General features: G+C 38.7%; 1 protein-coding gene across 1 annotated transcript in view; it reads left to right on the top strand.

Moving 5' to 3' along the window:
- PDE3B (phosphodiesterase 3B) overlaps nt 1-12,562 on the top strand; it is a 167,534-nt gene extending 154,972 nt beyond the window's left edge. Inside the window, exons 13-16 of the mRNA XM_061440727.1 lie at nt 2,910-3,113; nt 5,346-5,507; nt 8,754-9,009; nt 10,213-12,562. Coding sequence (XP_061296711.1) covers nt 2,910-3,113; nt 5,346-5,507; nt 8,754-9,009; nt 10,213-10,427 — 837 coding nt within the window. The 3' untranslated portion in view covers nt 10,428-12,562. The remainder of the gene's footprint in view (nt 1-2,909; nt 3,114-5,345; nt 5,508-8,753; nt 9,010-10,212) is intronic.
- The last annotated feature ends 14,788 nt before the right edge of the window (nt 12,563-27,350 follow it).

The following is a 27,350-nucleotide window of genomic DNA, read 5'->3' as shown; positions in this document are numbered from 1 at the left end:
CAAATCTTTTTGACTCTGGGTAAAAGTAAACTTTATGACCAACTAAATTGCTTTACCATGTTAAAGAAGAAATTTGCTTGTGGAGACAATGAAGATTCATAGTTAGAGAAAGCAGGTAGCAAGTTGCTTTAGCAAAAATTCAAAGAATGTAAGTTACTGCAGCTCTGAATTAGGGGGGAAACGGTCTTCATTTTCTAGTTGTCAAGGTGCCTTCAGTAAAAGCCAGCTGAGGCTTCATTCATTATCTGTTTTACTTGGAATGTTTTCCTCCCTGAAGTTAAGCTTTGCTTGTTGCTATGTGTGTGACCATCCAGTGTTCTTCCTAAAGTAGAATCTGCCTCTTCCTTACTGCTCCATGATTCTTGCCTCCACAAAGCCATGAGGTAGTCAGTCTGTTCACTGGGGTCCAGGAGAGGCCTCCGTCCCCTTATTCTCCAGGTGGGTTTTTCCTTCTTAGGCGATGACTTAGATGGCCTTTCCTCAATCCATTCCCATGTTTACCATGTCTTTAAAGCTTCTAGTATTGTGATTATATCTAGATTCTAATATTGATTCAGATTTCTTTCCATCCTCAGTTTTATATTTCTTTGGTAATGTCAAAGGGCAATTTGGATGCTGCAGGAATTCTGAACTACTGGTTTTTGTTTTCTTGTTTTTTTAACTGATCTCATTAACTGAGAGTTTAAGTCCGGTAGCTTTATAGGACACTCATTATGCACTGTGGTTTATTGACCTGGGAGTTTGATTACTTCTTCATGAACAAAGTTGTTCTGATCATTTATCAGTCTTTATTGGATTTAAACATGAGTTAGTTAAATCACTTTTATATGTAAGTTGACTTCTTAGCAAGTCTTTGACGTTGAACATGTTCAGTGTTTTAATTTGACACGTATATTGTAATATGATTACCACCAGAGCAATAGCTAACACCTCCATCACATCACATAATTAACTTCTTGGTGTGTGTGGTAAGAATATTTAAAATCTAGTCTTTAGCAACTTTTTAGTTCATAATATAGGATTGTATAATCACAATGCTGTACATTAGATCTCCAGAACTTATTCAACTTTAAAATATATATATTTATTTACTTGGCTGTGCTAATTCTTAGTTGCTGCCCACAGGATCTTTTTTTTTATTCCATAATACATAAGTTTTATTGAAGTATAGTTGACTTACAATGTTTCAGCAAGGTGATTCAGTTATACATGAACCACATATATTATTTTTCAGATCGTTTTCCATTATAGGGTTCTTACAAGATTTTGACTGTAGTTCCCTGTGCTGTACAGTAAATGCACACAGGATCTTTGATCTTCGTTGCAGCATACAGGATCTTTAGTTGTGGCATGGGGATCTCATTCTGTGCTCCCTGCATTGGGAGCATGGAGTCTTAGCCACTGGACCATCAAGGAAGTCCCATTCATCTTCTGAATGCATGTTTGTGCCCTTAGACCACTGTCTCCCAATTTCCCCATCTTCTTGTAACCACCTAGTTCTACTGTAAATAGAGTTCAGTTTTAGATTAAACATAAGTGATATCAGCATTTGTCTTTTTCTGTCTAACTTATCTCACTTAGCATATTGTTGTCAAGGTCCATCCAGGCTAGGATGCCCTTCTTTCTCATGGCTAACAAATACTCCACTCTGTGTATATATATTGCATCTTCTTTATCTATTCACCCACTGATGGACATATATTTTTTTCAACCTTTTTGTGACCCAAAGTTTAAATCATCACTGCTAACATTAAAATCAAATGATGTTTTAAAAAAAATCAAATGGTAAATATCTATGTTTATATCTAGACTATAATTAATTTTTACAGATCTGTAAAATGACCTAACTAGGCTCAGAATATGCATTGTAGCTGAGATTATACAATATTCTTATCTGTCTTTTTTCATTAGAAAGTGCCATGAAAATAGGGACAGTGTTTTTATTTTTTATTCTCAGCCTTTAGCACTAGCTATAAGAGTTCTTTTAATAATTACTATGCTTGGGGGACTTCCCTGGCAGTCCAGGGGTTAAGACTTCCCTTTCCAATGCAGAGGTATGGGGGTTCGATCCCAGGTCAGACCTAAGACCCCACATGCCTTGTGGCCAAAAAGGAAAAAGAAAACAATACATAAAACAGAAGCAAATTAAACATCTTAATTACCATGCATATTTAATAATTTTAAAAAACTTTTACTTGTGAGAGATGGAAGAAGCTTTAAAAATTCTGTAATCCAGTGATTTTTAGAATCTATATTCCCAAATCCTAGACTACTGAGGAGGTACCTCAGGGTCTTCTACTGAAGTGAAATGGGAAATACAGTGCCTAGATCTACACCACTTGGACAGAGGATTTGTGCTTTTACCTGTTTGATACTTCTCTGACTCCCAGGTCCTGTGTCAGCTGGGAGTATAGGATGTGCCTTTCTCATACTTACGGGTCTCCAGCTCACCATGCACAGAATATTCTGGGTTCCTCTGCTTAAGTCACCACCACCATTCATTCCATGCTAACTAAAGAATAGTAATATATCCCGAAACCTGCTCTCTCTGTCCCTGATGATTTTATTTACAGAAGCTTTATCTGAGAAGTTTCACTGCTTTAAGGAAGCAGACCTCAAATATCAACTTTATATCTCTTGGTAGGCAGCATGGTGTCTGCAAGGAAGATGAACCTTGGAGACAAATTACCCTTTCACTTACTAGCTATGAATGCTGGAAAAGTGTACCTTATCCTCTTTGCACTTCAGTCTAATCCTTTATCAAATTATCAACCCTTCTACACAAGTATTAAAATGCCTGGCATGTAATAGATACTCATTGTATTCTTCCAACATGATCCTAACTCTGTTTATTACTAAAGTTCAATATCTTTTGAGATGCCTGCCTCATTTTTCTTGTTCCTTTTTAGGCAGTCTTATACAACGACAGATCTGTTTTGGAAAATCATCATGCTGCATCAGCCTGGACTCTATATCTTTCTCGTCCAGAATACAACTTCCTTCTTAATCTTGACAATGTGGAATTCAAGCGCTTTCGTTTTTTAGTCATAGAAGCAATCCTTGCCACAGATCTTAAAAAGCATTTTGATTTCCTTGCTGAATTCAATGCCAAGGTTTGTTATGCAAATTAATTCCTGGTTTCAAAGCAGAAATTATTGTCGATGTTACTGACAAAAGGTATTTTTTTAACGTTAAGTCAGAATATCACTCATGAAGTCATGATAAATCTGGTAAGACAATATATATGCCACTATTAAAAAAATTATAACATGTCCAAAAATAACGATTGCTTGTGACATTTCCAATTATGTCAGTTGAAGCTTTCAGGGACAGATTTGAGAAAGTTATGCACAGTGCCAAGAAAGGCATTTTATGAAATTAAATATGTGTTTCTAAGAAGCCAGTTATTCCTGCTGTGCTGTACCTGTTTCCCTTCTCTATGTTGTGAAGTGTTTAACTGGCTGGTGTGGGAATGGAGAAGTACTTGAGAATGAAGCACTCATTGAACTGCTGTCTATTAGGACTGCCCACTGCGTGCAGTCATCCTAGTTAAGAATAAGGCATAAACAGGCTGAAGTTGCTGTCCTCACAGAGCTCACATTCACCATGGAATTGATCACTGCCATTGTGTGATGGTGGTACTAATGGGAGCGTGTTGTATCCCTCAGAGGTTGGGGTGAAAAACCGTTGAGAACCACTGCTTTAGATTCCTGAGGGAAAGAGGCCCCATATTTTGCAGGCAGGAAACCATTGTTTTCTTGATAACATCCTTGCCCTAAAGGAAGGTGTTACCTTCAGGGTAGAGGGGCTGGGTGTCAAAGGAGTACACACTTAACCTCCTGGAAGGAGGCCTGTATGTGTCACTGTTGTGATATTGATAAATGAAAAAAAAATTTATGAAAATTTTTATGAAAAATTTATGAAAAAAAATCAGCACAATATCAGTTTGCCTTTAAACTTACTTCATAGCTGTGTAGCTCTATTAATTTAATTTTTATTTTTACTTAAAATTCATTTAAACGCTTAAGTCATAGTAAGTAAACAGAAGTTCTTTTTACAGGTGAAAGATTAGCCCAAAATTTTGGAATCTGTGTTCCTCAGAGATATCTGTTTGTAGTCTCAGGAAAATGTCACATGAGTGACACATGGGGAACAGCTTGCAGATCTTAGTTCCCTGAGCAGGGATTGAACCCAGGCCTTGGCAGTGAAAGCAGAGTCCTAACCACTGGACTACCAGGGAATTCCCTAGACTACATACTTTCAATCTTAAGAGCTCACCTTTCTTTTAACTGTTTTCTGTGGTGGTGGTCTACATAGAGTTCCTTTAACAAAATGGGTGGATGCCAGGGAATTCCCAGGAGGTCCAGGTTCAATCTGCTAGGGAACTAAGATCCCTCAAGTCATGCAGCACAGCCAAAAAAAAAAGGAGGGAGGATGGTGGATGCCACTAAAAATCTAATATTACAGTACAGTTCCAAAGTCACTAATCTGGCCCTCTCACTTTATTTCTTACAAGAGAAATTTGAGTTCTTGAAAGGCATGGTAATTTGCCTGATAACTACCATTTATTTAAATAACAATGTTAGCGTTTACTATGAACTGTGCATTTTTCATTCGTTAATCCTCAGGCAATACAACTAGATTGATATTATTTTTCCTATTTTATAGATGAAGAAAGATAGACTCAAAGAGCTCAAGTAATTTTTCCAGCATTACTCAATGATTGGTAAATCATACTAAGGCAGGATTTAGAACCATAGAGATCAGCTTTTAAGACTTGTATTCTTTCAGCTATATCACTGTGCCTTTTGCAGTTAGATCTTTAAGCATGCCTTTCTGAGACAAATAGTTACAATTCTTATATGATTTTCTTTTGCATGTACATATATATTTTATGTCATATATACTAATATGTACAATATACAATATACACAAATTATAATTTTCTGCAGTAATCACAAATATTGAAACTCATGGTTTGTTCTGCTTGTATAATACAGTGCTCTACTTCCACTGAAACAAAGCTGTAAATGACACTTCAAAGAGAAATTTAACCCATAGAGGTACATGTCATGGCACAAACAAAAGAAACATTTATTGAAATTCCTTCCTGTCCAGAGGACAGGAAACAGTTTTAAGATAATCCAGTAAAAAACAAAAGTTGGGGAATTCCCTGGCAGTCCAGTGGTTAGGACTCCATGCTTTCACTGCCATGGGTGAGGATTCAAACCCTAATCAGGGAACTAAGATACCACAAGCCAAACAGCGCAGCCAAAAATAAACAAAACAAAAAACAGACTCTTGTGCCCTCAGTACCTACAATAATTCTGTTTTTCCAATGATAGGCCAATGATGTAAATAGTAATGGTATAGAATGGAGTAATGAAAATGATCGCCTCTTAGTGTGCCAGGTGTGCATCAAACTGGCAGATATTAATGGCCCAACCAAAGTTCGAGACTTGCATTTGAAATGGACAGAAGGCATTGTCAATGAATTTTATGAGCAGGTAAGTTGAAACATGGGATTGGTGGGACTTTTAAGAGCTGTCATCTGAAGACACTGCCTTTTGGATTTGGACAGCTACATTAAATACTTGAAATGAGTTGCTTTAACCAAAAATGGTTAGAAATTGTTGCATTTGCTCTGGTTTTAATATTGTCTCAGCTCCTTTGCCTTTGTTGCTAAAATTGAAAGACAGAAGTTAAAAAAAAAAAAAAAGTAATAGCTTATTGTCAATCTGGAGTAGGTTGAATATACTCCAGTCTAGAGCTAAGGGAAGACTACATTATGATTCCAAGATCCCTTTCAACCTTGAAAACCTATATAACCTAAGCATAATTTATTTCCAAAAGAAGCTGTTTAGTTGATTCAGCATATATTTAGACTGTATTTTTAAAGTATCAAGCCATTTTCAACTCTGCTATAGAAAGACTGCCTTAGAAACATCAACTGGGTTGATGGGTTATGTAGGATCAAAGTCCTGGCAAAGGGTAAGAAATCAGAGCTAGAAATGGGGACAAAGTAGACACTCAGTGGCTTTCAGGGTTCTAAGATATCAACATGCTGTTTTCTCATGGGTTTTTAAATGTTGTCTTTAAAATGATCCTACTATTTTGCAGTCTTTACCTATTTTTTTGTACAATTTTGAGGCTCCCTACACTGTAGAAAAATACTGATTTCCCCACAAGTCTAATGTTACATTATCTCAAATACAAAATAACAAATACATACTCTTAACTGGAATTGTATTCCTTGGGAATCCTTACTAGACCCTGATCAAGAAAGATCAAGAGGTTTACCAAGTAAAACTTCTGGGTCAGGGCTTTCTCACCATGAGTTGCTGCTCTGGTAGGAGTGACGCACTGCATACTTACAAACCATGCACACTTATCTGTTACATCTTGTCACACCCAGACTGTACTGAGTGACCAGCAAATGTACCATGTCTTTCACCTACCTTAGCTAAACATCCCAATAAAATAGTGTATACTGTGCTGTTTACAAGTTAACAAAATACCATACTGTGTAATTATGAAAACAGATTAGTAAAATCTTAGTAATAATCTTAGAATAATTTTCACTGATACATTTGAACTAAATTATGTATAATTTTAAGAAATAAAGTTATAAATATTTAATTTGTAGATTGCAGTATGTATAGTGGTTTGCATATTCCTATCCTCATTCTCAGAGATAATTGAAGACTGCCTCAGGCTTCAGTTCATATTCACAAAAGAATTTTATGCTAGGGAAAATTCTGTCTTTATATTATCTGTACAAACATTAGTAATAAAGTGGTAGAAAATGCCCGTTTTAGAAAATCCACTAATTCAGTGAAAGAAAATGAGATAATTTCATTTAGATGCATTTTATAATATATCTTTAAAGTATAGAGATTAATTCTTATTAAGCAAACTTGGAAGCCATGCCTGAGGTTGAATCCTGGCTCTTCTTCCTTACCAGCAATGTGACCTTGGGTAAGTTACTTAACCTCTCTGTGCCTCAATTTCCTCATTGAGAAAACAGGAATATTGATGGTACCTACCTCATAAGGTTGCTTTGTGGATTAAGTGAATTAATACATGTCAAGTTCTTATAACAGTTTTCTGACACATAAGTGCTCAATAAAATATTATAATTCCAGGTCACACAAAAAAACAATATTTCAGACAGTTTCACTTAATCTTTCTAAGTTTCATTATTCCTGTGTCAAAGGAGAAAAATGATATACTTGATAACCCTAACACAGTGGTCATGAAGGTTAAATGTATATAGGAAGTCAGCCCTCATCAAAACCATCGGATTTCCTTCTGTCTTGTTATGCTATTCAGCTTTCTTTAGATACGGATGCAAATTTCTAACCTTGCTCAACCTTTTTTTTTATTAATTTCATTATACTGTCTTTATTTGTACTTCTATAGCCATTACATCAGGCTTCCTTGATAGCTCAGTTGGTAAAGAATCCACCTGCAATGCAGGAAGATCCTCTGGAGAAGGGATAGGCTACCCACTCCAGTATTCTTGGGCTTCCCTTGTGGCTCAGCTTGTAAAGAATCCTCCTGCAAGGCGGGAGACCTGGCTTCGATCCTTGGGAAGATCCCCTGGAGAAGGGAAAGGCTACTCACTCCAGTATTCTGGCCTGGAGAATTCCAAGAGGTTGCAAAAAGCCCATTACATGCCATGGGCTTAGAAAAACCAAACTCCTATTTAAAAGTCAAATGTACGAAACTGTAGAATCCTATGAATAAACCCACCTAGATACATTTTTTAAATATTATTAATGTTCATCCTCACAGGAAACAAAGCCATGTAAGTTTTTTAATCTCAGGACAGTTTCTGGTTGTCTCCTCAGGATTGTGTTGGCTCAGCACAGATACGCACTGCTTGCCTACAGAACTTGTGCACTGTGAAGAGTATTCACCCTCCACCAGTTCAGATACTCGGCACTAAAATGTTAATATTGTTACTACCGTTTGAGGACTGCTCGGCACCGTGCTCAATATATACTGCTTGTCATCCTATAGCAACCCTGTAGATGATTATTCACATCTTACACGTGAATTAGGCATAGAGCTGGCCCAGCACCACACAGGCTGTAGGCAGCAAAGGAGGTTCTGAAATCATGTGTCTGATCTCCAGCTGTGCTCTCCAGAGCCCTGGGGACCACAGATCGCCGGCCAGGCAGTTGGGGCAAATCCTCACCTCAAACACAATTGCTCTACCTCTTTCTGTTTTACATATTCTAATTTAGATTCATTAAAGGGTTCTGCTGTTACAAAAAAAAGGGAGATGTTGAAAAGCATTAGAAAAGTCAACTCTACGTTTGAGGTACAACTGCAACAAAAAATGTTTCTATTATACCATCTCCCCCCTAGGGGAAAGAGGATCTATGTCTGATACTATAGAATTTTGACAATTTATATAGAATTTATATATTCTAGTAGTATAATTTTGATTTGTTCATAACTATTTGCTTAACTTAGTTGAAAAGATGTATATTTTTCTTGCTGCCTGTATATCAACCATACTGGTTGACTGGGAGTGTGAGAATAAAGTCTTGTTTAGGATTTTTCAAATAGTAGAAAAAGTTTTATAGTTGGAATGACAGAGTAATTTTCATTGATACTTCTTTCTAAAAATTATTTTGAGTTAGACTGTTCTTGATTAAAAAAACCTCAAGGTAAATTTTAACAACAAAGCTCAGTGGTTCTCTCAGCAGTTAAAGATGTACTTTCCTTTTTCATATGATCAGGGAGATGAAGAAGCAAATCTTGGTTTGCCCATCAGTCCCTTCATGGATCGTTCTTCTCCTCAACTAGCAAAACTCCAGGAATCTTTTATCACCCACATAGTGGGTCCCCTGTGTAACTCCTATGACGCTGCTGGTCTGCTACCGGGTCAGTGGATAGAATCAGAAGAGGACAATGATACTGAAAGTTGTTATGAGGAAGAAGATGCTGAAGAATTAGATACAGAGGATGAAGAAATAGAGGACAATCTAAATCCTAGTAAGAATATAGGGATACTGTCGTTTCTTTAATGTTGTTAATTGCAAATGTCCATTTAATTTGGATTTGGGTCTTTCCTTTTAAAGATACAGTAGTTACATCTTAAGTACTATCTAAGTGTGCAGACTGAATAATCTTGGTTTGAGTAGCTACTGCTTGGGCACCATGTGAATGCTATCATACAACAAGCATTCTGAGTTAAAGCAGCATCTCTGGAGATGCTGTCCTCCAGCCAGTGCTCTTCAGCAGGCTCTGCCTGTGCACGCATGATGGAGCTGTTGCCAAATCTGAACTTAGGTGAGGTGGCTGGTCTCAAGGACTAGTCCTCCTTTGCCTAACCCCTTCTCACACCATGCACTCCTGTTAACATACCCTTCATATAGACTTGGGAATAGTTCATTCAACCCAGTTGGGAGAAGAGGAAAATATATACTCTTTTGACTCTGAGGAAAACCAAGCTTTATAGCATTATGGCTTTGAAGTACCAAATTGTAATGCATAGTTTTTCTATATAAAGCAATATAAACCAACGAGTGTAAATGGAAGATGAAAAAGACATTGTCACCTTTGCAACTATAAATTAAACTAGTTATTTGCTCTTTAATGTAGGATTTAAATTATATCTAGCTGTTTTTTTTGTTTCCCAAGCATGCTATATAAATCAGAACAGATAACATAGTGTGGAACAAGATAATAAAAGAACTTTTCCCCACCCTACCTTGTATTCAGGAGTAGCATAGTGAAGAGTAATTGTATGGCATTACCATCTGATGTCATCTTGGGAAAGTTGACGTGTAAAAATTATTTATGCTCACCAAAATTTTGATAATTGTGTTTAATTCAACACATTTTTAAAAAATCCCTTAGAAGGATGGTTTTTAACTTTGCATTATTATCATTTGAAATTTCAATACTATCCTCCTTTCGCCCCACAACTCCCACCCCCACCATCTTCCCTAATACCTTAACTTATTTTTATCCATAATACTTAACACTATCCAACACACGAGTGTCTTGCTTCTTTGCTTATCTAGGTCTTCCCACTAGAAGGAGAGCCCCATGGTGCAGAGATTATTTTAATCTTACTATAACTTTAAACCCAGTGCTTAAATAAATGCCTGGGATGTAACAGGCACTCAGATATTTATTGAATGATTGAATCATATTGCTATGATTAGAATACACATGTGTTAAATTTCACAGAACCACAAAGACGGAAAGGCAGACGGCAAATATTTTGTCAGCTAATGCACCATCTCACCGAAAACCACAAGATATGGAAGGAAATCATAGAGGAAGAAGAGAAATGTAAAGCTGATGGGAATAAACTGCAGATGGAGAATTCTTCCTTACCTCAAGGAGATGAGATTCAGGTCATTGAAGAAGCAGATGAAGAGGAAGAGAGACAGCTGGAATAAAAGAAAAGATATGTTGAAGAAGTGCCTTGGGCCATGCCGTATGTCGATGTCATTGCCCAGTGCTCACCACCCTGACTTGGAACTGACCGCTCCTAGGTCGACAGGCCCTAACACTGTGAGAGGATCCTTGCTGTGCCAGCGTTTCCCACTCCCATGCACTTTTTCACCACACGGACGAAAAGTATCCTTAAGAGCTTGGTTTCAGTTGACTTGTGTTGCCAAGCCCATACTCAGTGCTTTTACTGGTGTATAAATACATTGTCATAATACTGCTTTGCTGAGTAGAAGGCTTTTATTGTTCATGAGGCAGGAGCTGTACCTAAAAACTCAAGTAATTCACTGTAGTTTCCTAAGTGGCCAACTTTCTGCTTTCTTAAAGACATGATTTAAAAAAAAGAAAAAACAACAAGGGAATTCCACTCGGCGCCTTCACTGCTATGGCCCAGGTTTAATCTCTGCTTGAGTTCAGTCCCTGGCCAGGGAACTAAGATCCTGCAAGCCGCACAGCACAGCCAAAAACAAACAAAAAACCCCCAAACAAAAAGCCCCACAAAACAGGATTCATATTGTATTTCCAAATGTGTCTTTTATGTCTTTGACTGTTTTGGGGGAGGTGGGGAGGAGCAGTCTCTATCTAAAAAGAGAAATCCAGTGTTGCCTTCCTGAGGGGTCTGTTTAATGCAGTACACTGTTCGGTGTTCTCCAGCTAGGTTTATCCATGAAGGACTGAGTAACCTTTGTTATATTTAACAAAACCCAGGTGCATCAATTTTTGATGCTTTTTACTGTTTTGTTTTTAAATCTACTACTACGTGTATGTTCTTTCTCAGAGTATTCAGGTTTGCCATGGACATCTGAAGTCTGAATTCCAGTCTTATCAATTTTATATTCCATGGTTGAATTTTAAAGCTGTTTAGGTTTAACAATGAAGGAATTTTATTCTTTAGTCAAAACTGTTCTTATTTTTACTCTTGCTCAGGATTAGTATTTGTAAACACTGAGTTTAATATAAACACAAATTTGTCAGAAGAAAAACAAAACCCTGTCCTAATATTGACGTTAACCTTTTATGAAACAAGCATTATTCTCTCTTCTTGAATTTGAGACTAATTAAAGCCAAGGAAAAGGAGATGTCTGTCTTTTGCCTTACTACAAAAATCAGATGCAATTAATCGTATCAAAGATAAAGAACAAATGAAATAGTGTGTGCTCTAAAGGTCACATGTTGAATAAGTAATTGAATATGTGCTTAATCTTTAGATCCCTATCTTGGGTGTCATGTGTTTAGTTACTATAAAACCCATGTTCATCTTTCTGTTAATCTCCTTTTGCCTTGAGACTACACAACAGAAATGACCTATGACTACTCAGTACATCTGGAGCCCAACTACAAGTCTAGTTTCTGAGATAAAGTAAATGATGGGAGTACTTATTTAATTTTTATATTAAAAGTATTAAATATTTTGGTAATACCATTTACACAAAAGCATATTAAGATAATTCAATGAACCATATTTACAATGTTTATAAACTTGCTAGGGTCCAGATATATACCCTGGTTGTGAAAAATTTTTGAATATATAAAGTACAAGCCAGAATGATAGCAAGATGGTAGGCCAATATTTTCCATTATTCTTAAGAGACCGTATTATATTTTGAATCCGTGTGGCTTTGGAAAATAAGTTATGTAACATTTTTTGTTTTCCAAGATAATTCCTTTTTTAAAATTAATTTTTATTAGTGTATGGTTGATTTACAACAGTGTGTTAGTTTCTGCTGTATGGCAGAGTGAGTCAGTTATAAATATACCCACTCTTTTATGTTCTATTCCCATATAGGTCATTACAGAGTATTGAGTAGAGTTTCCTGTGCCAGGTAATTCCTTTAAAGTATGATGTCAGCAAGCAATTTCTTAACTATCTAGATTATATAGCTTATCTGAAAGATATCAGTTAAGGACCCATGGAAGTGTTGAAAGTTTTGATCCTGTATAATATCAGAATATTTAATGAATCACTAAGCTTTATTTATTTGATACTTTGAGTGCTGAACTCCTTCCTACTATTTTTGCTACCATTGTCACATCATTGTAAACCGGTCCCTCATTACTGAGTAATAAAATTGTATCTAATTTACTGAGTTTGCCCTTACAGTGTATATATCCTTTGCTTCTGTTTTTCTAGAGTACATTTTCTGTCCTGCAGAAATACATTTCTGCTACTGAAAAGTACATATATATATATAAAAATTCATACACATGCATATGTACATAATGAGACAAAATTCCTTACTATTTTACTAAAACATTGTATTGGGTTTTTTAATGTATATTTTTATTTTCTCAAAAGCAGCATGTTTTTATGCTATTAAATGATATTACTGAAAACTCATTAACTAAGTTAACCTTTAAATTATTTAACCTTTACTAAGTAATTGACATATATTAAAATAACCCAAATACTAAAAAAGTATTCTTCCTGAAACTTAAATTCATAAATTGTAAGAAATGAATGTGAGTGTATGTTAAGTATAAACAGCACTAGTAGATGGAATCTTACTTGAGAAATTGCAGCCAGTCGTATTACAGGTCCTATTTTGGTTATTAATGAGACTAATTTTTTAATTAGAATCATTTTCATCATGAATTCGCTGTTTTAAGTCACTGGTCTTATAAATAATCTTGTAGTGCTATAATATCTGTGTGTTTACTGACATTTTCCTCCATAAAAGACTATTTTTTAAAGTTACTTCATGATTTGAAGACTGTTCTGCTCTTCTCACTCTGATGCTGTTAAATTTTTATACTTATTTTTATAAGAATCCTAGGAATTCTGGCACTGCTTCAGTCTCTGTCTATATTGTATCATCTCATAGGAACAACCTTCACAGAAGAGATGAGTAGAGCCAAGCCATTCTTTACTGTAGCTGCCAGGCCAGTCAGCAGCTCTAGAGGGTGTTTGTTGGGGGTTGGGGGAGCAGTGACTGTTTTGTGGAGCAGGGATGAAAGTGTCCCAGGGATTTTAATGCTGAGAACTGAAGACTTAATGAGTTAGCTCGGAGGTGATGCCTTGTGGACAGAGAATAACAGCATGTGTAGAGGCCAGGAGAAGAGAAAGCATACCCACCTTGGAGGAGCCAAGAGATTTAGGGTAGCTGGGACTTAAGAGTGCAAGAAGGAATGGTAGAGAGAAGGTGGTTCATGAAGGGCCTTTTAAAGCACAACAGGACACTTAAAACCCTTTCAATTTTTCCCCATTTCCCTTTGGAATAAAGTTTAATCTGTAAGTGACAATTAGATTCACATTTTGTGAGGATCATTCAACTAACATACCATGTTGAGTGGAAGAGTAAGATTAGATATGGGGAGACCTCAGTGATCTACATAGACTAGGATGGGTTGTAGGACAACAGTAAAGCAAATGGACTTAAGATTTAAAACATAGAATCAGTTTGCCCCAATTAATTGGATGTGATGGTAAGAAAGATGATGAGAGTAACTTTCAGGTTTCTGATCTGGACAACTGTCAGTGTCATTCACAGAGGTAGGGTATGCCAGAGAAGGAGATTTTGGATGTGACAGTGAGGTGTGTATGTGTTCTGTTGGTTTTCTCTCTCTCTGGAGAACTTTGACAAAATAGCCAAACACAAGGAAACAGATGTAAGAAAGAATAGCAGAAACAGCAGATTTAGACGTCCCAATATCTTCAGACTATACATTGAATTATCAAAAACAATACAAAATAATGATGTATGAAATGTTTAAGAAAATATGGAATGACAAAGGTGAACAAGCAGTAAGAAATTTTAAAAGTATCCAAACTTCTCAGCACCAACAATGGAAACCAGAAAAGACTACATTATCTTCTCATACTCACGATGTGTTAGGCGTTATTCTTAGTGATAACTTCGATATGTGATAAAAAAAATATGTAAGATGCTTAAATCACAATCCTTATAATGTAGGTATATTATTGTCACAACCCTCATAATGTAGGTATATTTTTGTCACAATCTTTATAGGTATTATCATCTGTTTTGTAGGGAGGAAATTCACCAGGTACATAAAACAAATGTACTTATCTGTTAGTCTCAAAGATGCATAAATCAAAAGTTGGTAGAACTTTTTTGGTAGAGAAAATGGACAAATCTACAACTCAAGCAGGAGACCTAACACTCAGTAAGTTAAATAGACCAGAAATTAGTAAAACTAGCACAATGAACAGTCTTGATTTGTTGGACATACACTGAACCTCAAATCCAACAAAGAATATTTTCTTAAACATTGAAGGAACATTTATAAAAGTTGACCACAGGAACTGTATTCAATATCCTTAATAATATCCTAATGGTAAAGAAAAAAAATGTTGACCACATGCTTGTCTATAAAACAAGTTTCAATAAATTTCAAAGATGTATCAAACCATGTTCCATGATCACAAAACAATTAATTAGAAATAACTAGCAAAGAACTCTGAAAACTATGAATGCTGGATAGATTTAAGAAATTGCTCCTAAATAACTTCAGAGTCAAAAATGGTAACAGGAGGGCGCTAGTGGTAAATAGCTGCCTGCCAATGCAAGAGATGTGGAGTTCGATCCCTGGGTCTGGAAGATCCCCCGGAGAAGGAAATAGCCCACTCCAGTACTCCTGCCTGGAAAATTCCATGGGCAGAGGAGCCTGGTGGGCTACAGTGCTTGGGGTCATGAAGAGTCAGACATGGCTGAGCACACGCATGCACCCATTTCACAGGTGAGGAAAACAAGACTTGACAGAGACCACATGACTAGAAGCGAAAGAAGAGGACAAACGGGAAAACTGGCAGGGAACTACTGTAGGCGGATGACCTTCCCTCTTGGCCTGTTGCTACACCTGAGAACCTTGCTCTGGAGGGGTCCTTCGAGTTCTCTACTATGAAATGTTCTCATTTCCTTTCATAGCCTTTCACAGGCTCTTCGCCTGGGAAGCTTTCTAAACCTGATGCCCAGGCTACAAACCAGACCGGTTTAATCAGAATGTGGAGGAAAGGGTGGAACTTAGGTATCAGCATTTTGCAAAAGTCCCACGAGGTTCCAGTGAGCATCCAAGGTTGAGAATCAATAAACTAAAAGTGCTTGAGGGGTGGGCATGAAGGAGGAACACCCAGATCTGCCGCCTTACCCTGCCTGTCACCCCCACCATCATCCTCTATCACCTGCTCCTCAGGTACCTCCTCCCTGTCCTAGGGCTGCTGCTGAAGCTCCGGTCAGGACACACCCCTTAACTGCTTTCCCCTACATTTGCTGTCCCCTTCCTGTTGATGGCCCAAAGGGACTCTGCAGGTTAAACATTCACAGCCAGGAATTCCTGAGCACTCCTGTGGTTAGGACTGTGTGCTTCCACGCTGGGGGTATGGGCTGGATTCTTGGTTGGGAATCCTGTAAGCTTGGAGGTGTGGGGGGCGGGTGGGGCGGGGGGAGGTGAATTCACAGCCATCTCTAGGTGCCCTGGATTAGTCTGTCAGACAATGGCAGAAACTGTTCTTGCTCCTGATTCTAATGGAATAAGTTACAGTAAATGGTCTTCTAAGAAGCCCAGTCTCCTTAGACAAATGGAGGTAAGCAAGGGCTGCCTCTAATGGGATGAAGGACCAGAAATGAGCTGTCTAAATGGAGTGGTGTCAAAGCAGCTGCTGTATTAAGTGAAAGACACTGAAGGCTTCAAATCCTTCTTGTTAACTAGACACTCCCGGTGAGGAGGTGCAGCAAAAGAGACCTGCGGAACCCAGGCTTCAGGCTCCAGGGTGGGATTTCCAATTAGAAAAGGCCCCAGGGGAGATGTTGTGGGCAGAGGTCACCAGTTCCCCATTTACTTCCTATATCCTTCCTTTGCCCCGTCTTCCCACCCTCACCCCTGCTCTGCCCTAGTGTTTGAAAAGATTTCTTGGAGTCATATTCTTACTTAGTTTAAGAGGGAATTTCTGTCCCAAACCCCTCCTCTGGGCTCCGGTGTCCTCCACTTGAGTGTTAAGAGCAGCCGAGATTACGATGCCTGATACCTCCTGGCACTGTTCCGTTCTGGGAACCAGGACTCTCAGGAGTCACTTATCAGGAAACATTTTTCATGTCCATAATCTTTCCCATTAAGAGGGATGCTGCTCAGCACTGTTTATCCATTATTAATTCACTCATTCAACAAATATTTTCAACACCAACAAGGTGAATCTCCTGTTTCTTCTACAAGTACTGGACAGCCCAGGAGCAGAGATAAGTATGTGCACATGGCAGGACACTCACTGGAGGTGCAGCTCAAATGCTACACAGAGATGTCACTGACAAAAATCCCTTGTCGATATGCTCAAGTTCATGCTCATTTGATCATGGGCAACCACATGGATTTAGAAAAGGCAGAAGAACCAGAGATCAAATTGCCAACATCCGTTGGATCATCGAAAAAGCAAGAGTTCCAGAAAAACATCTGCTTTATTGACTATACCAAAGCTTTTGACTGTGTACACCACAACAAACTCTGGGAAATTCTTAAAGAGATGGGAATAGCAGATCACCTGACTTGCCTCTTGAGAAATCTGCATGTAGGTCAGGAAGCAGCAGTTAGAACTGGACATGAAACAACAGACTGGTTCCAAGTAGGGAAAGGAGTTAAGTCAAGGCTGTATATTGTCACCCTGCTTATTTAACTTATATGCAGAGTACATCATGAGAAATGCTGGGCTGGAAGAAGCACAAGCTGGAATCAAGATTGCTGGGAGAAAATCAATAACCTCAGACATGCAGATGACACCACCCTTATGGCAGAAAGTAAAGAAGAACTAAAGAGCCTCTTGATGAAAGTGAAAGGACAGTGAAAAAGTTGGCTTAAAGCTCAACATTCAGAAAACTAAGATCATGGCATCCAGTCCCATCACTTCATGGCAAATAGATGGGAAAAGAGTGGAAACAGTGTCAGACTTTTTTAGGCTCCAAAATCACTGCAGATGGTGACTACAGCCATGAAATCAAAAGGCGCTTGCTCCTTGGAAGAAAACCTATGACCAACTTAGCATATTAAAAAACACAGATATTACTTTGCCAACAAAGGTCTGTCTAATCCAAGTTATGGTTTTTCCAGTAGTCACGCATGGATTTGAGAGTTGAACTATATAGAAAGCCGAGTGTCGAAGAATTGATGCTTTTGAACTGTGGTGTTGGAGAAGACTCTTGAGAGTCCCTTGGACTGCAAGAAGATCAAATCAGTTAATCCTAAAGGAAATCAGTCCAGATTATTGGAAGGACTGATGCTGAAGCTGGAACTCCAATACTTTGGCCACCTGATGGGAAGAACTGACTCCTTGGAAAAGACCCTGATGGTGGGAAAGACTGAAGGCGGGAGGGGAAGGGGACAATAGAGGATGAGATGGTTGGATGGCACCACCGACTCAATGGACATGGGTTTGGGTGAACTCCGGGAGTTGGTGATGGACAGGGAGGCCTGACGTGCTGCAGTCCATAAGGTCGCAAAGATTCAGACACGACTGAGCGACTGAACTGAACTGACTGAATCATATTATTTGCAGTATGTAAGGAGACTTCTGGGAGGAAAAAGTTAGACTGTGGTCATTCCCCTGGTTGATGTGACGATTATCTTGCACTTATACAAATATGTAATCGTTATGTTGCACATATGAAACAAATATGCTAACTATGGCTATAAAAAAAAAAAAGACCTAGTAAGTGGTGAGGGGAAACCAGTATTGTAGACACAAACACTTTCTGCTTATGTGTGCCAGACTAATTTCTAGACCCCATCTGCTGGCAGACATTGGACACTTACACTGTATACATCTATTACACTGAATACCGCTTACACTGAATACGTCGATTTCAGAAATGGACAGGACAGAGTTTGCCTGTAAAGGTCCACCTGTTATAGCTGAACTTGGCAGGAAAAGGTAGACAGTAATACCTGCAACGCCTTAACCTTCTGAAGACAACACTGAGACAATTTAGGGATTGAATGAGAGAAAAGAGAAAGGTCTGATTGCCTACCTTTCCTTTCTGGAAAACATTGTCTCCAGTGGTTTAGACCACCTTTTTGGAACCATATGACCTCTGGCCACAGTTGACTGATCCAAGAATTTACACCAAACCCAAATTCTAACCCATAGATTAAGCTTTAGTCCATCACATTCCTCCTTAAGAATTTGGACTAGTAAGGAACTATCAGATAAGAGATGCTGGACTAAAAGGTCATTGCAATGGGTCTAATTCATATGTTGAAACCTAATCCCTAGTGAGATGATGTTTGGAAGTGGGCCTTTGGGAGGCAGTTAGGCCAAGAGGGCTATTATGCACAGAAGGATTAACATCAGAAAATTTGGGAAGTTCCCTGGCAGTCCAGTGGTTATGAGTGCCATTGGCTCAGGGTTCAGTCTCTACTCAGGGAACTAAGATCCCACAAGCTGCTTGGTGCACCCCCTCAAAAAAATTTTTTATTAATGTAATTAAGCACTTTAACCAATTAAAGGAGAAGAAAGAATTACTACCTCGATAAATGCAAAAAATAATAAAAGTCAATCATTTAAGAAAAAGAAGAGGAATGAAAAAAGAATGGATGAATGGAAGAGAGGGAAAAAATATCAACCTAAAACATAAGTTTGGGGGGTATGCATAAAAGTAATGACAGTGTCCCATATTTAACAATGAAATGTCAGTCATTCCCTCAAACAGACAAGAATGCTCACCATCACTTTTCATCAGCACTCTACTGGAGGTTCTAACCAAAACAGTAAGAAATAAAATCCATTAAAATTGGAAAGGACAAAACATACCAGTCATTATTTACAGACGATATTATTGTCTAATAGGAAATCCCAAAGAATTGAGATAAAGAATTAAATTATTCAAAATAGAAAGTTTGGCACTATTGTCACATACTATCGATACACAAATTTCTACTGCATTTTTCCCCATCAGCTCAGGTGGTACAGAATCTGCCTGCAATGCAGGAGACCAAGGTTCATCTCTGGGTCGGGAAGATTCCCTGGAGAAGGAAATGGCAACCCACTCCAGTATTCTTGCCTGGAGAATCCCAGGGACAGAGGAGCCTGGTGGGCTACAGTCCGTGGGGTTGCAAAGAGTCGGCCACAACTGAGTGACTAACACTTTCATTGCATTTTCAGAGAACAGCATCAAATTCTGCTGTCACCAGTTTCAGCTTGGAAATGATCCCCAAGTTCAGGGTCCCAGACACACTTTAAAATCTCTTGAGGCTTCACACATAGTCAAAAGTCCCAGCTGGCAGGGGGTGGGGGAGGGGGAAGTCGGGGGGTGGGGTGGGGGGGGAGGGCGGTCCTTGCTTTTTCAAAGGAAAGCTTTTAAAGAGGATATTCGCAGTTAAATGTCATCAGGAAGACAGACAGTGTAAGTGGAGATCTGGTTGCTAACGCTTTGTCTCGATCTGTTTTCCCTTAATAGGTGTTTCAGTATCATCAGCCTGAATGAAGACAAAGAAGATCCAAAAAGATATAAAATATCCACCATTAAGAAGACTTAGTATGATTCATTGCATTTAAGTTCAAATAACTGCTTTCAGAAAAATGGAGAAGGGCTGATTTAATAAGCCCTCTCATGATAACAGCCCTGGAAGCTGTTGTCAATTACCTATGTTCCTCTGGTTAAGGAAAAAAATAAAAAAGCAAAAAGTGTCTTAACTTGCATTCCTCAAAATATACTGTCTGCATCCACCCCATTCTGAAAGAGCCAGATAAAATAAATGGAACACTGGTAAATTAAAAGTCCAGAGAAGAGTGATAAGAGCCAAATCAGATAAAGAACCTATGATATTTTAGCCGGGAGAAGCAAAGATTCACAGGGGAACCAAAGTGGAAGCTTTCTTTAAATGTTTAAAGGTTGGGTGCGGGGGACATGTTCAAATACCCATGAGATCAGACAGAACGTTCAAATAATGACACGAACTTCGATGGTGTGGACTTTGTGTAGTACATGTGTATATATCATGTAAAAAAACACAGTTCAGCTCTAATTGTTTTTTGCTATTCAAAATGCCAGCCCAGCATTGATGGAAATGTCACTTCTTTTTTTAAAGAAAAGCTGAAAATATGGATATCACAAGAAATCTAGATTTTTTAAAAACATATTACAAGAAATCTAGATTTTTAATGTCAAACTTAAGTTTTATTTAAATCAAACCTAAAAAAAAAATTCTGGAACAAACTTTTATGTAGGAGTGTGGTTTCCCCCACATCACCAATGAGCAATTCTCCGAGAGCACCTGAGTGTCCTACAATTCAACTCAGACACTGTTTACCCAGAGATAGCATCAAATCCCACAAGCTGAGCGCTCAGTCCCACAAAACAGCTCTCCCCCTCAGATGCCAGTCTCAAGTCCACGTTGTTACCTGTACTTCTCACCAACCAGCTATAAACCAGACTCCCACAACCCTCTCCTTGGATTCAATTTGCTAGACCAGCTCACAGAACTTAGAAAACCAATTTACTCACCAGACGGAGTAGCTTTTTACTGAAGATATTAAAACATAGGAGCCAACAGCCAGATGAAGAGATTCGTAGGGCAACAAAGGAAATTCAGTCCTCTTGGAGTTTGGAGCCTGGTACAGCAGCCCGTTAGAGACATTCTGCTTTACCAACCGGGAAGTCTTTGAAACCCTGCCTTCTGGGTTTTTAATGGAGGCTTCACTACACAGGTGTGGTTGATCAAATCTGTAGGCACTGGTGATTAACTCAATCTCCAGAATCTGTCTCCTTCTAGGTAACCAGGGGGCGGGGCTGAAGTTTCAACCCTCTAATCAACTTGGTTCCCTGATAACCAGCCCCAGTCCTTAGGTGCGGTCCAAAATCACCTCATTAACATAAACCCAATTGTTGTGGAAAAAACGCTTGTTATGAATAACAAGACACCCATTTTGCCTTTATGCCTCTGAAGAGTTTTTTTTAGGAATTGAGGACAACAGACAAAATACTGTAACAAAACTTGCTCCCACTGATCTTGTTGTTTAGGAAACCTCCAAGGCTTTGGGAACTGTGAGCCAGGGAACTGTGGATGAAAACCAGATACTATATTTATTGCGAGTTTTTGAATCAGGAATTTAGAAATGGCTCAGGATCTCTCTCCTGGGTTCGTAATTAGATGATAGCTAGGTCTGCAGGCATCTCAAGGTTTAAGGATAATTTATTTCCTTAAAGTTGGCTCACTTGCGTGGTTGGCAGGTTGGCAAGTTGATTTGGGCAACTGGTCAGTTCAGTTCAGTCACTCAGTTGCGTCCCACTCTTTTCGACCCCATGGACTGCAGCACGCCAGGCTTCCCTGTCCATCACCAATTCCTGGAGCTTGCTCAAACTCATGTCCATTGAGTCAGTGATGCCATCCAGCCATCTCATCCTCTCTCATCCCCTTCTCCTCCTGCCTTCAATCTTTCCCAGCATCAGGGTCTTTTCCAAGGAGTCAGTTCTTCACATCAGGTAGCCAAAGTATTGGAGTTTCAGCTTCAGCATCAGTCCTTCCAAAGAATATTCAGGACTGGTCTCCTTTAGAATTGACTGGTTGGATCTCCTTGCTGTCCAAGGGACTTTCAAGAGTCTTCTCTACCACCACAGTTCAAAGGCATCAATTCTTTGGCTGTTGGTGGGAGGCCTCAATTTCTCTCCACATGGGCCTCTCCCCAGGACTTGCTTGAGTGTCGTCATGGCGTGGTGGCTGGCTTCCTCAGTCAGAGAAACCAAGGTGAAAAGCTGCAATGCTTTTAGACAAGCCTTAGAATTTATACACCACCACTTTCATCACGTTCTATCCCTCCCACTGACCAGCTGTGATTAACAAGGTTATTAGACCAGGTGAGGGTCACTGAGGGTATTTTCGGAGGTTGGCTACCACGTTCTGTATGTTGCTGTTCCTTGTTTTTTTTTTAATGTGATTTATCCTGGAGCTCTCTACAGATCACTCCAAAGAAAACTTCCTGACTATAAAGTTATTACTACTATAATAGTATATCCTATTACAGGCTATACTATTCCTCTGTTGATAGATATGTATTGTTACATTGACCTTTTTTGTTCCCTTTTGCTATTACAAATAACACATCAGTGAATAACCTGGCACTTATGTCTCTTCTTAAGTGTTCAAGTGTATCTGCAGGAGAGATTCTAAGAATTAGAACTGTTCTAAAGCAAAATACATCTATTATTTGATAGATAATGCCAAATTCCCTTCCAGAGGAAATGTGTGTGAATTTGTAATTTCATCACCCACGTATGAAAGGGCATGTTTCAGCACTACCTTCTCAATAGAGATTATTGTCAAGTTCTATTGCAGGAAGGGGGATGCCTTCCAGGGCCCAAGAGCGAGCACTCGTAAATGTACTGTCCAAGGGGACACATGCACTGAAAAAGCAAGAGATTTTATTGGGAAAGGGTGTCCAGGTGGAGAGCAGACGCATAAGGGAACCCAGAAGAGCTGCTCTGCCACATGGCTCACAGCATCAGGTTTTATGATAATGGATTAGTTTCCAGATTGTCTTTGGCCAATTATTCTGACTCAGGGTCCTTCCTGGTGGTACAGGCATTGCTCAGCCAAGATGAATGAGAGTGAGAATTCTGGGAGGTGGTCGGACATGAGACGTCTCCTTTTGACCTTTCCTGAATTCTGCCGGTTTTTGGTGACTTGTTAATTCCGTGATCCTTACAAGGGCCTCCTGTCATAATAACTCAAGCAAATGGTTACCATGGTGGCTGGCCAGGTGGGCAGTTTCAGTCAGTGTGTTTCCCCTAACAGTTCTATGATTTTTGCTATATGATAAATGAGATATGTTATCTTAGTAAAGTTTACATTTGCATTTCTTTTTTTGAGTGAGGTTTAGTTATCTTTTAGATGTTTACAATGTGGTGTATGTTATGTGAACTGTCATAACTGGCCCTTTGACCAACGCTTCCCTGGTGGCTCAGACAGTAAAGTGTCCGCCTACAATGCAGGAGACCTGGGTTCAATCCTGGGTCGGGAAGATCTCCTGGAGAAGGAAATGGCAACCCACTCCAAAACTCTTGCCTGGAAAATCTCATGGACGGAGGAACCTGGTAGGGTCCATGGGGTTGCAAAGAGTTGGACACGACTGAGCAACTTCACTTTCTTTTCTTTTTTTCTGACCAATGTTTTCTAATGCATTTATTAAAACTTTTCCTTCAGTGTTCTTATATTAGGGAGATTAGCCATTTGTTGGCAGTAAGATTTGCCTATTTCTTCCCAGCTTGTTTCCACTTATACTATTGTTTGCCTTGTAGTGGATTTATGTTGTTGTTTTTATTTTGTGTTTTATGTTTCTATAGTATATCCTGCAATAGAATATGTAAGGCTATATAAAGAATAAAAAAGTTTTATATGTAGCTATATGGAGAGATCACCAGGATAAATCATGTTAAACAAAACAAAAAAAAAGTTTACAGAATGTAAACGAAGGAGGCAACAGCCATTCAACCTTCAGCCATTGCAGCAGCTACCCCACCCCCCACCCCACCCCCACCCACCACCACCACTGTGCACACCCTAAATGGAGAAAAAACAGGATACTGGCTATAGAGAGTTAAGGTGCATGTCAAAGGAAGAGTTTAAATAGGCCCAGACGTGCATCTATCCATACACAGAAAAGTGCTAAACTCATTAACTTTAGAAGTCTGCTTTTTCCTTAATTAGCAGTTATATTTCAATGTTCGACCACTGAGTTTCTGTTTGCTTGCTTTTTGCAAACTCCAATATATCCTGCCTTCTCCCTTATCTCCAAGAGGCTGTATCTAAAGCTTAAATCCTCAGTAATACCCCAAATAAAGCATAATCCTCAACATTTAGACTGTCCATTTTTTTCAGTCTATAGTAGTAATATCAAGCATATGCCATGGGATATGGGTTCAAATGTTTTAACTGGTTACCAAATGACTAAAAGTAGTCGTACCATTTACTAAAACGTCCATCTTTACTCCACTGACTTGATTATTCTTTTATGTACTTGAATTTCTTTCTTTTCAACTCTATCCATGCCATGACAACTATTTTAATTAGCCAAACTCAAAAGTATATTTCAAAACCTGATGGGGTAAAACCCCCACACTGGTATTGTTTGTGGCTATTCTTTTACCTTTTTATGTGAATTTTAGAAACAGCTTGTCTAGTTTTATGGAAAAAAAAAATAAAAGAAACTACACGGTTTCATTAAATTCACACCTTAGCCTAGGGAGAACCAACATCTTTGTGTTGTCTTCTTATCCAAGAACATGTTTATTCAGTTGTCAAAGTCTCCTCATTAGCTCTGTAGGACAGCAGAATTTACCACCCTAAAATTCATCTCTATGACATATTGTTTTAAGCTGATTATTTTCAGAGAAACAGCAGACTTGGGGAAATCTCTAAAACCTCAGTGAAGTTTACACTGTTTAGGGAAAACTCCAGTTTTAAGGGTGTCTCTGTACCAGAAAATGAACAAAGCTCCAGAAACTCTTGGGAGAAGTCAACGACTTAAATCTGCCTCACACTCGCCTGTTTATTGTGCTTTTCTTGGTAACCTCCCAGAACTGACTTTTTCCCACCTTGATCATCCTCTTCTGTCTTTAGCTGAGAAAGGTATTTAACCTGAGGGCTTCAGCCATTTTGGCAATACTCAGTGTTCTGAGGCCCCTCCCATCCATGTATATATGTTTTTAAATTGTTTGATTTTTTGTTAATCTCTCAATTTAATTCTTAGATATACAAGAGGAATGCAGAAATGTACAGGAAAATTTCTTTCTCCCTGACAGCTCCTTCAAGAATGTTTTAATGTTTTCCCCACTCATCTTTTGCATGTTCTTGTTGTTTCTAAGGGGCTTCCCTGGTGGCTCAGCTAGTAAAGAGTCTGCCTGCAATGTGGGAGACCTGGGTTTGATCCCTGGGTTGGGAAGATCCCCTAGAGAAGGGAAAGGCTATCCACTCCAGTATTTATGTTTATTATGTTTATTCCAAGTATTTTATTTTTTTTTGAAATTGAAAAATAGTACTTTTTCTTCCATATATCTACTAATGGTTGCTGTAATATATAACAGCTATTGATTTTTTATATGTAAATCTTATATTCTGCTAAGTCATGCTGACTCTTTGTGACCCTATGGACTACAGCATACCAGGATTCCTGGTCCTTCAGTATCTCCTGGAGTTTGCTCAAACTCATGTCCATTGAGTCGGTGATATCATCCATTTCATCCTCTGTTGCCCCCTTCTCCTTCCCTCAATCTTTTCCATAATCAGGGTCTTTTCCAATGAATCAGCTCTTTGCATCAAGTGGCCAAAGTATTGGAGATTCAGCTTCAGCATCAGTCCTTCCGATGAATATTCAGGATTGAGTTCCTTTAGGATTGACTGGTTTGATCTCCTTGCTGTCCAAGGGACTCTGAAGAATCTTCTCCAACACCACAGTTCAAAAGCATCAATTCTTCGGCGCTCAGCCTTCCTTCTAGTCCAACTCTCACACCTGTACATGATTACTGGAAAAATCATAGCTTTGATGATAGGAACCTTTGTCAGCAAATATCCTATTACTTCATTAAATAATCTTACTTTCTATTTCTTTTCATAGATTGTACAGGAATACAGTCATATTATCTGCAAATAAAAAGTTTTACTCTCTCAAAGTCTCTTAATCTAATGTTGTTACCGTGCTAGCAAACACCTCCAATACAATGTGAAAACAGAATGGTGAAAGTGGACTCATTTTCTTGTTTGTAACTTTACGGGAATCCCTCCAATATTTTCACATCAGTTTTGGAATGTGTGTATATAATACATGATGAGGGACAGGGAGGCCTGGCATGCTGCAGTCCATGGGGTTGCAAAGAGTCAGACACAACTGCGCAACTGAACAACAACATATATAATACACATTATACTTATATATATATAATGTATATACTAATTGCTATATATATATATAGTATATATATGTTGTTTGCATGTGTGGGTATATATATATAGGTTTTTTGTGTGTGTCACACCATGAAGCATGTGGGATCTCAGTTCCCTGACTAGATAGTGAACCTCCACCATTGCATTATGCTCGGAGTCTTAACCACTGTACCACCAGGGAAGTCCCCTAGAGGTGTATATATGTATATATTGATGTATTCATTCTATCAATTTGTATTTCACTCAATGCTAAATTTTGTCAAATGTCTTTTCAGTATGTATGAGCTTGTCCATATGAGTTTTCTCTGTAAATGATTAATAATAACATTTTCTAATATTGTAACCATTATATATTCCCAGAGTAACGACTTAATTGGAATGTATTAATTTTTAAGTGTACTACTGGATCCTTTCTTAATAACTTATTTGGTGCTGCTGCTGCTAAGTCACTTCAGTCGTGTCCGACTCGGTGCGACCCCATAGACGGCCTCCCACCAGGCTCCTCTGTCTCTGGGATTCGCCAGGCAAGAACACTGGAGTAGGTTGCCATTTCCTTCTGCATAACTTATTTAGAACATTTAAATTGACATCCAGGGGACTTCCCTGGTGGTCCAGTGATTCAGAGACTCTGTGCTTCCAATGCAAGGGACACAGGTTGATCCCTGATCTGGAAACTAAGACTCCATATGCTAAGTGGAGCAGCCAAAAAAAAAATTTCCTTTTCATTTCTCTGCTCTCTCTCACTCTCTCTAATCACTAAGTTGTGTCTGATTTGTGCAACCCATGGACTGTAGCCTGCCAGGCTCCTCTGTCCATGGAATTCTCCAGGCAAGAATACTAGAGTGGGTTGCCATTTCCTTCTTCATTCTATGCTCTAGAAGAGCTCAAATAGTTTTTTGAAGGTCATCTTTGGCAACTTTTTCTCTTATGAAAACTAGACTTTGGTAAATTATGTTTTCATGGAGATTATCCATTTCATTCAGGTCTTCAAACTT

This window comes from Bos javanicus, chromosome 15, assembly GCF_032452875.1.
Source record: "Bos javanicus breed banteng chromosome 15, ARS-OSU_banteng_1.0, whole genome shotgun sequence".
NCBI classification, from domain to species: Eukaryota; Metazoa; Chordata; class Mammalia; order Artiodactyla; family Bovidae; genus Bos; species Bos javanicus.
This window is presented reverse-complemented; position numbering and strand designations above follow the sequence as displayed.